General features: G+C 34.3%; 1 protein-coding gene and 1 long non-coding RNA gene across 2 annotated transcripts; one reads left to right on the plus strand and one right to left on the minus strand.

Annotated features, from left to right (window-relative positions):
* Positions 1-8,484: 8,484 nt before the first annotated feature.
* On the minus strand, positions 8,485-9,196 carry LOC146931223 (auxin-induced protein X10A-like). Its single transcript, XM_085702713.1, has one exon. The coding sequence runs from the start codon at positions 8,904-8,906 to the stop codon at positions 8,649-8,651; it is 258 nt and encodes an 85-aa protein (XP_085558839.1). The 5' UTR covers positions 8,907-9,196; the 3' UTR covers positions 8,485-8,648.
* Positions 9,197-11,060: 1,864 nt separating this feature from the next.
* LOC146931224 (uncharacterized) lies at positions 11,061-13,764 on the plus strand. The gene is made up of 3 exons (XR_015006622.1): positions 11,061-11,425; positions 12,000-12,126; positions 13,272-13,764. It is a non-coding gene; the product is annotated as an uncharacterized LOC146931224 (long non-coding RNA).
* The last annotated feature ends 2,157 nt before the right edge of the window (positions 13,765-15,921 follow it).

Genomic DNA, 15,921 nt, shown 5'->3' on the forward strand with positions numbered 1-15,921 from the left:
TCAGGCAAAAATGGGGCAATGAAAAGAATCTTATTCCCCGGTGAATCGAAAACCCGAAAGGGCGGTTCAGGCAAAAGTGAGGTTTGGAAATGAAAAATGAAAAGAATATTGAAAAGTATTGACCACAGATGCGAACATCCAATGATTACCCAGCACTGACACGCCTAGCAACGGCGACCTGTATCCAAGAACCTTCCAAGGGTCCTCCTTTACAAGTTTTATTGCCCTCAGCCATGGTTTTAATACGTCTCGCAACGACGGTCTCCCCAAAGAGGTTTTTCCCCTGTGAATATGTCGCAGCACGAGCCACTACGTGCCCAATCTTCCAACGTTTCGTCTATCTCTGTGAAACTTTCTCTGTCAAGTTACAAACCAATCATGCATTTCAAGCATTCATACATGCATAATCATGCATTTTATGTGCTCATATATCCAATAATCTTGCTATACCATACATACATGTTGCATATCCAACTGTCAACTGTCAAATTCAATGTCAATGTCAAATGTCAATGTCAAATGTAAATATTCAATGTCAAATGTCAATATTCAATGTCAATGTCAAATGTCAATGTCAAATGTCAATGTCAAATGTCAATGTCAATGTCAATGTCAAATGTCAATATCCAATGCCAATGTCAATGTCAAATGTCAATGACAAATGTCAATGTCAAATGTCAATATCCAATGTCAATGTCAATGTCAAAATGTCAATGTCAAATGTCAATGTCAAATGTCAATATCCAATGCCAATGTCAATGTCAAATGTCAATGTCAAATGTCAATGTCAAATGTCAATACCCAATGCCAATGTCAATGTCAATGTCAAATGTCAATGTCAAATGTCAATGTCAATTTCAATTGCCAAGCCAATGTCAATGTCAATGTCAATTTCAATTGCCAAGCCAATGTCAATGTCAATGTCAATTTCAATTTCCAAGCCAATGTCAATGTCAATGTCAATTTCAACTTTCAATTCAGTTCAAATCAATGTCAATTTACTCTCAATTTACTCTTGGGCCAACAAAAATGGTCATGTCTATTTGCAAATCAGGTCAATGACAATTTACCCTCAATTGGTATCTTGTTAAACCAGACTCTCAATTTATATCTTGTTACTGGTCAAGTGCCAGGTTCGATCCAAAAAAGAACCACTTGTACCTGCTTATATACCTATGCTTCCGGACAAACGGCAAGTTCGATTTGAAGAACAGTTTGTACCCAGCTTATGCTTTGTTATCGGTCAAACGACGAGTTCGATCTAGAAAGAAAAGTTTGTACCCAGCTCATGCTTTGTTATCGGTCAAACGACAAGTTCGATCTAAAAGAACAGTTTGCACCTACCCCCCATGATGTGGTGATAATCCAACGGCAAGTTCGATCCAAAGAACAGCTTGTATCAACCCTTTTTGTCTATAGCTCCAGCCAAACGGCCAGTTCGATCCGAAGAACAGTTTGTGTCTGTCTATCCGTTTGTATTTTCAATCAAGTGTCAAGTTCGATCCAAAGAACAGCTTGTATCTGCCTATATGTCTATGTTTTCAATCAAGTGTCAAGTTCGATCCAAAGAACAGCTTGTATTTGCCTATATGTCTATGTTTCCGGTCAAGTGCCAAGTTCGATCCTAAGAACAGCTTGCACCTATCACTTGCTTTGTATTCCTTGGTCAAGTGGCTAGTTCGATCCAAAGAATAGCTTGTACCTGTCTATTTGTTGCCCGTTCTTTCTACCTTGACGTCTATAAATCCCTTGGTGGTGTGACACAGCCCGTAGATTCCGGTTCGATTGTCTTGCATTCATAAATGAAATGTTGCATGGCATTCATGTTTTTGAAAATCTGAAAGCGTATTTTTATGTCCAAAAGCAGTGCAAATGTTAATATTTAAGTATCTTCGTCCCGTCAATTCTAAGACTTCGTCTCTTGACCCTCCGGACAAAGAAACTTAAATAGGGGCAGCTGTTATACCCTAATTTTGGACCTAAAAATACTTGTTCAATTCTTCTTTTCTTGCATTATAAGTCATTTGATATGTCTATGATCAATTGCATCTTTCTCTGCATTTTATTTCAATGTTATTTGCAAAATCCACATAAAAGGGTATTTTAGTCATTTCCTGCATTTAACTCATTTTTATCCTTGAAAATTGTTTGAGTCTGTTAAATTGGTTTGTATAAGTCCTTGTTTCAATCTCGTGTCAAAATTCATTTCAAAAAATATCAGTTGGATCATTTTTTAGTCAATTTAGCCCCTAGGGGCATTTTAGTCATTTCCTGTGTTAAGATTTCTTTCAGTCTTTTAAAAATTTGGTTGAGTCCTTTCAAATAGTTTGAATAAGTCTTTGTTTCTTTCTATGTCAAAACCCTTTCCAAAAATTGCATTTGAAGTCATTTTGAGTCAATTTTGCCCCTAGGGGCATTTTAGTCTTTTCATGTGTCAAAGCCCTGTTTAAATTCTAAAAATTGTCTCTGAGTCTTGTATAAGTTCTTGCTTTAATTTCCTGTTAAAAATCCATTTTAAAATTTCATCTGAGTCATTTTTAGTCGTTTTTAGTCCCTAGGGGCATTTTGGTCATTTCACATAATATTTCTGTTTCATTTTAATCTGCTTTGTTGTTTTTAATCGTCTCGCTTTATGTTAATTTTCAATTTACTTTTTCAATTCAATTTTAGTTTTAATTTTCATTTTAGTCCTCGTACTTTTGTTATTTGCATTTTAATCCCTTTTTAAGTCAAAGTCAAGGTTTGTTACAAGTCAAGTGCCACATGTCCCATTCCCATTGGTCCAAGCATTTCCACATCACCTATAAATAGGTCAAAGTTGGTCAAGGTTCATACAACCAATCATTTTTTACACCAATTTTATTTTTTTCCAATCATTTTTTTACACAAAATTCATAATTATTTTTTTCCCACCTTCTCTCTCCTCTAACTAACTTCTCCTCCTCTTCCACCACCCTAACCAACCTAAACCACCACTCTAACCACCCTAACAACCTCCAATCTTCATCCCTAACCTCCATAACCACCACAAACCACCACCATTTTCACTACTCAACTTCCATAACCACTAGTATTCATCACCAACATTCATCCATTCAAACAATTCCAACACAATTTCATACGAGTTCACTCTCATGTTGCTGGTTTTCTTTTGATCGAATCTGCACCCAACAAGCAAGGTTAAGCTGCGGCTCATAATACAAAAGAATCAAAGAACGAGAGGAAGAAGAAAGAATGGGTCCGGCGTGAAACCACCGTAACAACCAATCGGCCTCCGCACAAACTCATGTTATCAACAATCAACACATCCTAATTGATCCAAGCATCTCACTCGCACAAAGAATCCGAACCTGAACACGAGAAAGAGAAGGAGTGGAGTAATTCCGTCGCCGGTCCGAAACTTCCCGTCACCATCTCGTATTTTTTTGATCTAAAACTAGAGGTATCTCGTTCTTTCTCCCTTTTCTGTCGCATGTGATCACTGCTTGCTGTTCATCCACGTTTTTTTGTTAAAATTTCGAATCTGTTGGTTTAGATCTAGGTATGTATATTGGTTGTTCGGAAAATTTAAGCCTAGAAATGAATAGAGGAGGACGAGAGGATTCGAAACATGTATTTTTTTCTAAATTTGGCGGAGGTTTGAAACTCCGGCACGGTGGTGCCACCACCGGCCACCGTGCCGGAAAACTTAAGCTGGCCGGAGAAGAAACAGGGAGGAGGCGCTGCAATTTGCTACAAGAGAGAGGAAGAAGGAGCATCACGTTTGTTTCCTTCAGGAAACTTAATATATACTTCTTTCATTTAACTCTCCAACCCATGGATCTTGCTCCATACCCGCTCCAGTAACCCAGCCCATTTTCATTTTCCTGAGGCCCAATTGCCATGGCTATGCTGGCCTGCTGCTCGCACCCCCCTATGTCTGCTGCTTTTGATGATTTTCGCTGTTTACACCCCCCACGCATGTAATTTTAACGCTAAAAAATTCCAAAAAATGCACGTTTGTTTTTTTCGTTACTATTGTGAATTCTTGATGTCTATTAGTAGCTTTTGCATGATAAATCTTGATCAAAATATGTGGGAATGTGTTGTGTCCTTGTTAATGCATTTGTGTTAATTTTTTTTTTTACGTGTATTTTTGTTTAGAAATTTTCTAGGTCTTTGCAAACCTTTTCTTGTGGTAATCTTGGCCTTGTAAACCTATCTTTTGGGATGTGGTTTCATGCCAAAATTCACTCCAAGAGTATGTGTGTTTTTGTCTTGCTTTTAGTTCACTTTCTTGAAGAATTTGGAAGTTTTAATGTGATGTTGACCTTGAGATTTTGGTATAAAGTTGTGACATTTAGACATGTAATTTTGTGGAATGAATTTGCCTCTTAATGTGGTGTTTGCTTGCTGTTTTGGTTTAGTTCTTGAGGACCTTGTGTTTGGCAAATAATGTGGAACTCTTTTGTGAAATAAAAGTGCATAAAGAGCTTGAAAGTCTTATAATTTTTGGCATGATAATTTCCCTTGGTTCTCATATTTGTTCCCTTGGAATGAATCACTTGAAATGTCTTAATATTGTGAGAATCTAGGGCTTGAGTTTGCTTTAGGATTATATTGAATTTCAAGTCCTTTTATCATTTTTTTTGCTAAGATTGCTAGTTTACTTTTCCTGCAAATTACAAATAGCTTTACTATGCTTTTTAATACTAGTTTCTATATCATTTGTGCTACTAACCCTTTCATTTCATGTTTCATTCATCCATGAGCATTTCATCTCCCTCTTATATTCTTAGTCCTTACTTTCTTGCAATTTAATTTGTACAAAGATTTAGAATGTAAAACTTAGGAAATTTTGTAATATTTTTTTCTTATGCTTTTAGTTTCTTGGCAAAGAGGCCATAGAATGTATCTAGGGTGTGATGTAAAGGACAATGGACTCTAATAATGTACACCGACACAAGCACCGACACATGCACACACACCACTATAGCTAGAATATGTATGTTTAGATGTATGTTTAGGATTGTATGCTTAGATGAATGCCTAGGACTCATACTTAGAAAAACCAATTTTCCAAACAAATGTGAACAACTTCACTCAAAGCTTTTCCAAATAAACCTTGGGATCCAACATCCCATTGTATTTTCTTTTCCATTTTCTTAATCAAATTTCAAATGAAAATAATCAAACTTTGACCATATTTTGCAATTCACTAATTCAACCTCACTATTTCCTAATCTCATGCCCTTGAGGCCTCTTTCTATTCTTCAAACTCCATTTTTCAAACTTAAAATCAACCAACAAAAACAAAAACATTTTTTTGAGAGAGAACTACGGTGGATTTGATCCCTTAAACGGGTACGTAGGCAAGGAACAAAATTCCTTCAATTCAAATAAAATAAAAATTCAAAAACATTCTTCTCCCTCCAATTCTTCACTTAGCAAATTTTAGGTGTAAATAACATTTTCAAATAGCATTTAAAAATAAAGCGCGCGCGTAGAAATTAAAGACGGTTCCTATAGGTTACTATAGTCGTTATGGGTGCCTAACACCTTCCCGTAGCGAAAACAACTCCCGGACCTCGATTCTCAAGGGTTTTGCTTACTTTTTCCCTTCCCAAGAAAAAATAAGATATCACCGGTTTAAAAGGTTCGAACGTAATCAATGTTTGACACCCGAAAACCAAGATAAAACATTACTCATGGATCCTCTTCCATCAATCAACAGAGTATACTCTTTAGTGGTTCAGGAAGAAAGTCAGAATGCTTTACTTCCTTCTCCTATCTCTCTTGATGAATCAAGCATCTCTGTTAATGCTTCTGATTCTAGAAAATTTGCTGGTAATAAGGGCAAGACTGGTAATGGTGGTAACAAAGGCAATACTAGGTTTTGTACCTTTTGCAATCGTTATAATCACACCATAGAATTTTGTTACCAAAAGCATGGTCACCCTAGTTTCAACAAGGGTGGTTCCTCTTCACAAGTGGCTAATGCTGAAACTTCTGATGCAAGCAAGCCTACACCTTCTTCTGATGTGGTATCAACAGGTTCCAGTTTCAGTTTGACTCAAGAAAAGTATGATCATCTTGTGTCTTTGTTGCAACAAGCAAATTTACTTTCCTCAGCTGCACCTCCTTCTGGACCTGTCTCAAATCATGTTACCACTGCTTCTCCAGGCCATTCATCTGGTGTTGCTTCTCAGACAGGTATATATAGTGTCATTTCATGTTCCATTCAAACTGATTCTGATTATTGGCTCTTAGATTCAGGTGCTAATGATCATATTTGTTGTTCTTTGTCTAGTTTTACCTCATTTTACAAAATTAAACCTGTTAATGTTAACCTTCCAAATGGCACTTCTGTGTTAGCTCATTTTGCTGGTAACATTCAATTTTCACCAAACTTGTATCTTAACCATGTTTTATATTCTCCTGCATTCAAATTGAATATCATTTCTGTTTTCAAACTATGTGAATCATTATCATGTTATGTGCAATTTTCCTCTAATAGCTGTGTCATTCAGGATTTGAATACAAGGAAGATGATTGGTTTGGGTGAAAAACTGAATGGCTTATACAGATTGGTGGTGAATGCTTCTGCTTCAAGTCACCCTCACTTGTTTCATTCCAATAAAGTTTCTCCTACTCTTTGTAATTCAACTAGTTCTTTGTTTCCTTCTGATAAAACTTTCAATGTAATTCCTGCTTCAGCCATTTGGCATTTTAGATTGGGTCACCTCTCTCATCAGAGATTGGTTTCCATGCAAACATTGTATCCATCAATTTCATATGATAATAAAGCTATATGTGATGTTTGTCACTTTGCCAAACACAAAAGGTTACCTTTTATTTCTAGTTCTTCTCATGCTCATTCTAAATTTGAATTATTGCATTTTGATATCTGGGGTCCTCTTGCCATTCCTTCTGTTCACAATCACAAATATTTCCTCACCATTGTAGATGATTTTAGCAGATTTGTTTGGACCATTTTGCTTAAAAATAAATCTGAAGTTTCTGATCATGTCAAACATTTTATCACTATGATTGAAAAACAATATCATTTTCTCTATTATTCTCTCATTTCTTCTCTCATAATATGGTATCAGAGCTGGTATGAGAATACCAGCTCTTGTGATTTCTCTTGTGATTCATAACAAGAGAAATTTATTCTCAAATATAGAGCTTGTTTTGGACTTTAGGCCAATGTTCAATGAATATATGTTACAAATTTATTTGCCAAAATTATAATACAAAGTGACAGATTGTCTTGCATATGCTATTCAAAGTTATTTTCCTTTGTAGCGCTTCACTGCTGTACAAAAAGTACAAACTTATCTTCTAATAAACAGGGTAATATATGTTACCAAAAAATTGTGGTGATGTTACTAAATCAACTCTTAGAATATTCAATACAGAGTGTGTTTTTAATATGAAACAGAATTTTCTTATTGCTCATTAATTAATCTCAACAGATATTGATATAATTGATTAAATCGTACAAGTATGGATTGTAGATGGATAGAATTCGATCTCAGGTAGCATAGGTCTTGTTACAGTGACGACCTTGTTTAACTAGCTCAGTGACTAGCACACATTTGATAAGGATGATTCACAGTTTTTAGACTCAAGAAATAGTGAAGAGTGAAACTATGATTTAACAGTGTTTGGATAATATACCATGAATATTAGATAAGATGTCACCATTAGAGAGAGTGGGGGTAGCAGCTATAGTAGAAAAGTTGGTAGAAAATAGGCTTAGATGGTTTGGACATGTAGAGAGAAGACCCGTAGACGCCGTTGTAAGAAGAGTAGATCAAATGGAGGAGAGACAGGTTAAGAGGTAGAGGAAAACCTAAGAAAACCATTAGAAAAGATTTAGAGGTCAATGAGTTGGATCCAAATATGGTTTTTGATAGAACACTATGGCGTCATTTGATCCATGTAGCCGACCCCACATAGTGGGATAAGGCTTGGTTGTTGTTGTTGTATTAGATAAGATGTCACGAGTTTTTTCATGCCTAGACAGAGGTTTTGACTCGAGAGTTCAGATACTCGATTTATAAAAAAAATGGAGATGGTAAAGTATGTGGCTAGTCATATGCTTATAAATTGAAATTAGTCATTTTTACCGAAAAAATGTAATTAGTCATTTCAAAACTAAAGAAAAACACTTTTGTTATTAAAGAATTTGACTAAAAAATGCAGAGTTAACATTTTTAACTCAATTTAACAGTTATTATTATGTTTTACTAAACCATGACTTTTGTTCTCTAAATTCTTAACCAATAGCGTGCTTCTCTGCATATTTTTTTTTCGCAATATATTGATCACCAAGTCATGATAGTTAATTTTAACTTTCCTTTTTTTTTTTTTCCAACATGGGAATCAATTTTATAATTGAAATAACTGAATCTTCCATTATACCGCTGAAGGAGATTATAAACTGAACATATAACAATCAATTTTCATATTGATATTTAAGGGGAAGATATAGAGAAATACAGTAATAATGTTAATAAATTTCTCATTCAGATGAAGTTTATACATCCAAGTATGATCACTACAAAAGAAAAAATCTTTTGAAAGTGAGAAACTAAACTACTGCAAAAATTGGTCATACATCTATGTTAGTCTTGTCATATCCTCAGAGGGTTAACAGGTAATCAATTTAAGTAAGAAGTGACTTCTAAGAAAAGGTCTTCTCTGCAAGGAATAGTGATACCGCCCATTGGATGGTCATATCCGAATTGTTCCTCAGCTTGGCTCAACAATTCTTGGAATGAACTTTGGTTCAAGTATGATATAGGGATCACAAATCGCTTCATTTTCTCTCCTACGTACACTGCTAGATATCCCTTTGGTACGTCCACAACTTTTGCAGATGATGCCCTTTTGATGATGCTAGGTAGACGAAAACCCATTGTTGTATATGTATGTGTTGAAAATAAGATTTTGAACTCTACAAGCAAAATGACTTGTTTAAGACTCAAGTTTCTAAATTTCAAATTATGTGGGATGTGAATGATTTTGTGATGGTCTTAAATGCCTGCAACCATGAATATATATAGATGAAAGGATAAGTAACAAACCGCCGGCAGCTACAATGATCAGTAAAAGAGGGGCCATGAGATTTGAGTCATTGCCAGACAAGAGCATATGAATGATCACATGGTGTTGTCTTCAGAGGACTTACTCAAGGATCAACATCAAATGTTGTGGTAGATAGATAATGCAAGTCCCACCTTGTTAAGCAAAGGCCAACATATAGAATGGTTTATGTTGAACTATTGTTGTCCATCACCATATAGCTAGTCACTTACCAGCTAGACATCAACACTATCATAATGAAGACAACATGTCTAAAGCATGTTTACACAATTATGAAGTGATAGTTAATGAATGAACAAATACTAGTCTTTGCCCCGTGCAACGCACGGGCAAAAAGTGGTATATTGTAGTGTGTTGAATTGTTGACACTTAATACAGTAACAAAATATATAAGATACATTGACATACATATATATTTGGGCTAAAATATGGTATTGGTCCCTGCAAAATGGGCCAGTTTTGGTTTTAGTCCCTGCAAATTTTTTTTATAGTTTTTGGTCCCTACAAAAATAGGCCAGTTTTGGTTTTAGTCCCTGCAAATTTTTTTTATAGTTTTTGGTCCCTGCAAAAATAGGTCAGTTTTGGTTTTAGTCCCTGCAATTTTTTTTTATAGTTTTTGGTCCCTGCAAAAATTTTTGTTTTTGGAAATAGTCCCTGACCCCAATTATGTGATGATTTTTCACTTTTATGCATATGTGGCATATGTGTTTACTTAATAAAAAGAATATTATTTTTTATAATTTATATAACAATAATTATTATTTAATTAAAAAATAATAATAAAACAGATACAATAATTATTTTTTAATTTATAAAAGTGACAAATCATCACATAACTGGGGTCACGGACTATTTCCAAAAACAAAAATTTTTGCAGGGACCAAAAACTATAAAAAAATTGCAGGGACTAAAACCAAAACTGACCTATTTTTGCAGGGACCAAAAACTATAAAAAAAATTTACAGGGACTAAAACCAAAACTGACCTATTTTGCAGGGACCAATACCATATTTTAGCCTATATATTTGATTATATAGTTATCTTTTAATAACTAACAAATTAAATGAATACCACATCTACCGCACCATTTTAGTTCAGTACCACATTAATGTCTTTTAATCATAAAATGAAAAAAACAATGGCTCAAAACAATTATATAGATAAATAGAAGAAAAAAGTAATCAAAATAGGCCCTTGTAGACAATGCATTTGCTCCCCCATAATAACTATAAAATTATCTGCAAAATAAATTTAAGATACATCTATTTAATTTGTATAGCTTACATAATGATGAGTTAAACCTATAATATTCACATTTTAATAACTATTAATAACTTGAAAGGGTGGGGCACAATCTTAAAACAATACCGCATGCTATCTCATCTAACCCTTTAACTCTTTCAAACAATAATTTAGACTGTAATTGGGTTTTCAGAGAACCTCAATAACTATAAATATACCAACAATTTCCTTCAGATTAAACACAACACAATTCATTGGCATCCTCAAATATTAGTTACATCCTTCTAAAGCTGAGTTTTTTCTTCCCTAAAACAAGTACAAAAATGGGTTTCCGTTAAATGTTATTCGAAGGGCATCACTAAGTGCCAACCAAGCAGCAACAAAACATGTAGAAGTTCGAAAGGGCTATGTTGCAGTGTATATTGGAGAGAAACAGAAGCGGTTTGTAATCCCATTATCATAGTTGATGTATGTAATACCCCGCATATAAAAATTCAGTATCGATTATTTTATCTTTGCAATTTTTTTAAGGGAATGACAAAATGGTAATTGTGCGTAAGACTTTTCAGGGCTGAAACATAATTTCAATGGACTATGGGGAATGAAATATTTCGCTTAAAACTTACCATATTTTATCGGATATTTTAGTTTGAAGAGTGTAGAAAAGGCCATTTTGGTCATTTCTTACCTAAGGATATAAATAAGACAAAACATGAAATTTCTACACTTTTCTCCATCTTTCTCTCTCTCCCCAATTTTCAGATTTTTCTTCTCTCTTCCTCTCTAGCTCACGCCCTCTCTTCCTCTCCTCACCCAATCCACCAAAAATCATTAATTCTTCATGAAAATAGTTTAAGAGTGTCCCTTGTAGTGATTAGACCAAGAAATAAGCTTCAAAATTAATCCCTCTTCCTTCAAATCAGCCATGTACCCATCCTTCTAGACTTTGGGAAAATTTCATTTGCAAGCAAGAGGGAAAGAGTTCAAGAGAGGAAATTCATGGTGGTGTTTTGTTTGGTTGCTTGGTTCAAGGTTTGAAGTGGAATCTCAAATGGGAAGCTTATTCTAGTTAGAGTTTATTTTAAACAAGGTGAGAATCCTAAATTAAGCTTGAATTTGAATTGTTATAGATTGAATTGTTGATTAAGTTAATGGGTATGTGAATTGTGTGAGAAAGTTTGAATTTCTATGATAATTTTCATGTTAGAGTAGCTTGGTTCATGAAATGAGATAATTAGAGAATTGTTGTTGAAGATCATTGTTAATGGTTTGTTGTTGATGTAAGAAAGATGAGTTGGTGATCAAAATGGTGTATTGTTGTTAAAGGTGATTGTACTTGAACCTTATGAAAATTGGGTAAAAATTCGTATAGCATATTGGTAGTATATTCGTCACATCTCTTTCTGAGTAATATGGAATTAAGTAATTGTTGAAGTTTCGGATTCTACGCTTATTTCCCTTCAGTTCGGATATAAACTTTGCATGATTCGGATTAAGAATGGACTCAGAAAACACATTTAAAGTTTGTAAAATTCTGCTGAAATTTACTTACGGGTTTGACATAGATTTTTCCAAAATAAGCTAAAATGTGAATCTAAGTTGGGTGAATGACTCCAGAACTTAATATGTATGTTCAAAGGGCTGAATAAGTGTTTGTTTTCAAGTTGAAATGCAGAAAGTTAAAAGCAGAAAAGATAAGCCGAAATCAGTCATTTTGAAGAAGCGTGATTATGGAGCTGACAGAAGTTATTTGAGACCTAAATGGTGTAGAGAATTCAGGAAAATGCTAAGGTGAGTTCCTGTAGATAGTAAACCCTCCATTTTGGATAGTGAATTATGTCACATGAATAGTATAATTATGAAATAGTTAGAATGATTGTTCATAATTAGGCACCCTTATTAATTTGTTATAAACCCCTTTATGTTAATGTGTATGTCTTTGCTAGCACTAATGATGGAGGATAGAATCAAGGTAAAATATCCGATATATATATATATATATAATTTTGGAAAAAATGAATTTGAAACTGTGTTATTTACTTTTACTCAATACAAACGAGGTTTAAATGGTTATGCAAAGTCATGATAATGTGAATGAAATTTTATATGATATCAATGTTATAAAAGTGTTGATCATGTGAATCGGTTCTAGCAATAAAATGCTAACCAATCAAATTAATATATATCCTTATAGTAATGATTTGAAAGAAATTTTTTTTTAAAAGAGTAACACGCTAAAAAAAAATGAAAAATCTCCGTTTGCTACAACGAAGAGATAATGTAGCCTATGAGGTACGACTCATAGTAACAAATGCGAAAATGCCCGTTTGCTACAACGAAGAGATAATGTAGCCTATGAGGTACGGCTCATAGTAACAAATGCGAAAATACCCGTTTGCTACAACGAAAAGATAATGTAGCCTATGAGGTACGGCTCATAGTAACAAATGCGAAAATCTCCGTTTGCTACAACGAAGAGATAATGTAGCCTATGAGGTACGGCTCATAGTAACAAATGCAAAAAACACCATTTGCTACAACGAAGAGATAATGTAGCCTATGAGGTACGGCTCATAGTAACAAAAATGAAATAGTTACCGTCGCCACAACGAAAAGATAATATGATCTATACGCACATAGTGAAATATATAATTAATGACATGAACTTTAAGTCAAGAATTATGATTATGATTATGATTATGAGTATGTGTATGAATAAGAATATGACATTATGATAGAATCGTGATAGTATTCTAGGTAGCGATCCTAGTTATCCCCGATCGCTCAGTTGTGTAGGATAAAGACTGTATGAACCCGAAATGGGTTGAGTTTAGAACAAATGGCGATCCTAGGTTCCCTGAGATTGCCTACAACCTAGGATAGGTGGAACTCACTGAGACATCTTGTCTCACCCCAATCCCTTTTATTTATTTCAGATATTCAGGTTACTAGACAACAACATGGTTCGTGATGAAGAAGCAGAAGTCGCTGGAAGTTCACGTCAATAGTGTTATTTCAGAGGTATAAGACGAGAATTTTTTATATCTTATTCAGAGGAAATTTTTTTATTATTGTAATTTTAATGTATCCAATGCCAAGTTTAACACACATGCTAGATATCCTAGGTAATTTCTAGTAGGGGTGTTACACTTGAACCAACCATCATTTCAAGACTTATTGAGTCAAGCTGAAGAAGAGTTTGGATATGATCATCCCATGGGTGGACTCATCATTCCTTGTTCTGAAGATGCCTTTCGACACATAACTTCTCGCTTGAATGAGCTATGAATCTGACATTGTAGCATACTGACAGATTAGTAAACACATTTTGTACCATAGGAATCTTTTTTAACTTGTAAAGATGATCCCTTTTCATGGGAAATAGAGAGAAAAACAGTTATCTGAATTAAAAGGAGAACATTTTTCATATTTCTTCTCGTATCGACTGTGCGCTCAGTTAGTTTATCAATTACAATTTAAACTCTATCTGCAATACGGACATCATGAAAATATAGCAATCAACTTGCCTAACGGAAAAAAAAGTAGACATGCACTAATAAATTTCACAGTAGAAATAATATGAACAGTCAGTGCAGAGCTAAAATTATTTCATAACCAAAGAAAAGTACCAAGCATAGGTTTATTTAGGGTACAATTTAAATAACTTTTAAGTTTTATACACAGAATCAGATTTTTATTCTTTCTTTGTATACAGTAACGAACCATCTCAGGGAGATTATGGAGACATATTATATATATTATTTATCAACTTCAATTAGTTCATTAATGCCTAGTGGCCTCCACTCTGCATCAACTAGCCACTACACTGTGGAAATCTCAATTTCCAAACGCACTCTTAATTTTCAGCTTATGAAGATCAACTCTGCTTCTTTAAAAATAAAAAAATAAAAAACCAATACCAAGTTATAGTTATTTCTTTCAGCCTGTTGGATTAAGATAATCTGTTACTTTTATTACTCTAAATACTAGCAAAACTAGTGTCATTGTTGAAGTCTAACTGAACATTTCTCTGTGACAAAGGAGAATATTTCCATGGTAAGTTAAAATGTTACAAAAATTGGTCAAGTGGTCAACTATCTACGTCAGCCGTCTCTAAGTTATCACCTATTCAACCGAGATGAGATATCTAAGAAAATCTCTTCTCCACAAGGAATAGTAAGACCATCCATTAGATGTTCATATCCAAATTCTTTCTCAGCTTGGGTCAGCAATTCTTGGAATGAAATTTGATTCAAATATGATATTGTAAACAAAAACCGCTTCATTATCTCCTACATACACGGTAAGGTATCCCTTTGGCACATCCAAGCCTTTTGAAGAGTCCGTCTGATACTAGGTAAATGAAAACCCAGCCTTCTATGTCTTGAAGAAAATATTTCTCTAGAAAGTAATAGAATACAAGATTCAAGTGAATTTCAAATGGCTTAGAATGTGTAAATTTAAACTAATAAACCAAAAACACATGAGATGTTTGAGTAAACGAATTCATTGTCATTAAACATAAAATAATACTCTACAAAATTGTCAATCTAATTCTCATTTCTTTGCTCATCTTTACAATTTGATAAGATGCCTAGTTTACAAAAATGTCTATAAACTATGTCATTCTCTTTTGGTGTTAGATTCATAGCCCATTCAAGCTAGAAGTTATCTGTTGAAAGGCATCTTCTGTGCAAGGAATGGTGAGGCCACCCATGGGATGATCATATCCAAACTCGTCCTCAGCTTGGCACAATAAGTTCTGAAACGATGGTTAGCTCAAGTAACATATCCCTTTGGCACTTGTAAAGATTTTGATGCTGTTTGGCTAGCAGTTAATGATGTTCTTCGAATAACGTTTAAACGGAAACCCATTTCTTATGATTGTTTGAAGGATGAACAAACTCAACAGAGAAAAAGACTTAAACTTATTAAGGATGAAACTAAAAACTTGAGAAAGCCACTGACTTGTGTTGTTTGTGAATACAAAAGGAAGTATATTTATAGTCAATAATGCTGTCTTGAAATTGAAACCCAATTCCAAGCCTAAAATATTGTTTGAAAGGGTAAAATAATAGAGAACAAAGGATAAGATATCATGTGGTGTTGTCTTGGTGTTCCGACCTCATATTTGTTCACACATTAACTGGTACTCGATAATTTTGTAAACATGCTTTAGACATGTTTCTTCAATATGATAATGTTGAAGTCCAGCAGATAAATGACTATAAGCCAAAATTATAGATCATCATACACCATTCTACATGTTTTACTTTCAAGTCCATTAACAATATGCTGGCCTCTGCTCAACAAGGAGGGACTTCCATTATATATCTACCACAACATTTGACGTTGATAATTGAGAAAGTCCTCAAAACTCTTAAGACAACACCATGTGATGTTTCATATGCTCTTGTCTGACCATGACTCAAATCTTATGGCCTCCTTCACTGAAAATTATATTTGCCGACGATTTGTTACTTATCCTTTCATCTATATATATTCATTGCTGCAAGCCTTTACAACCAACACAAAATCATCAACATTCCAAAACATTTGAAATTCAGAAACCTGAGTCTTTCTTTG

Source organism: Medicago sativa, chromosome 4, assembly GCF_051527215.1.
Source record: "Medicago sativa cultivar Bolivia chromosome 4, Bolivia_mono, whole genome shotgun sequence".
Taxonomy (NCBI): Eukaryota; Viridiplantae; Streptophyta; class Magnoliopsida; order Fabales; family Fabaceae; genus Medicago; species Medicago sativa.

Excerpts from the sequence above, each read along its gene's own strand:
- LOC146931223 (XM_085702713.1), bottom strand. The coding sequence starts at position 8,906 with ATGGGTTTTCGTCTACCTAGCATCATCAAAAGGGCATCATCTGCAAAA.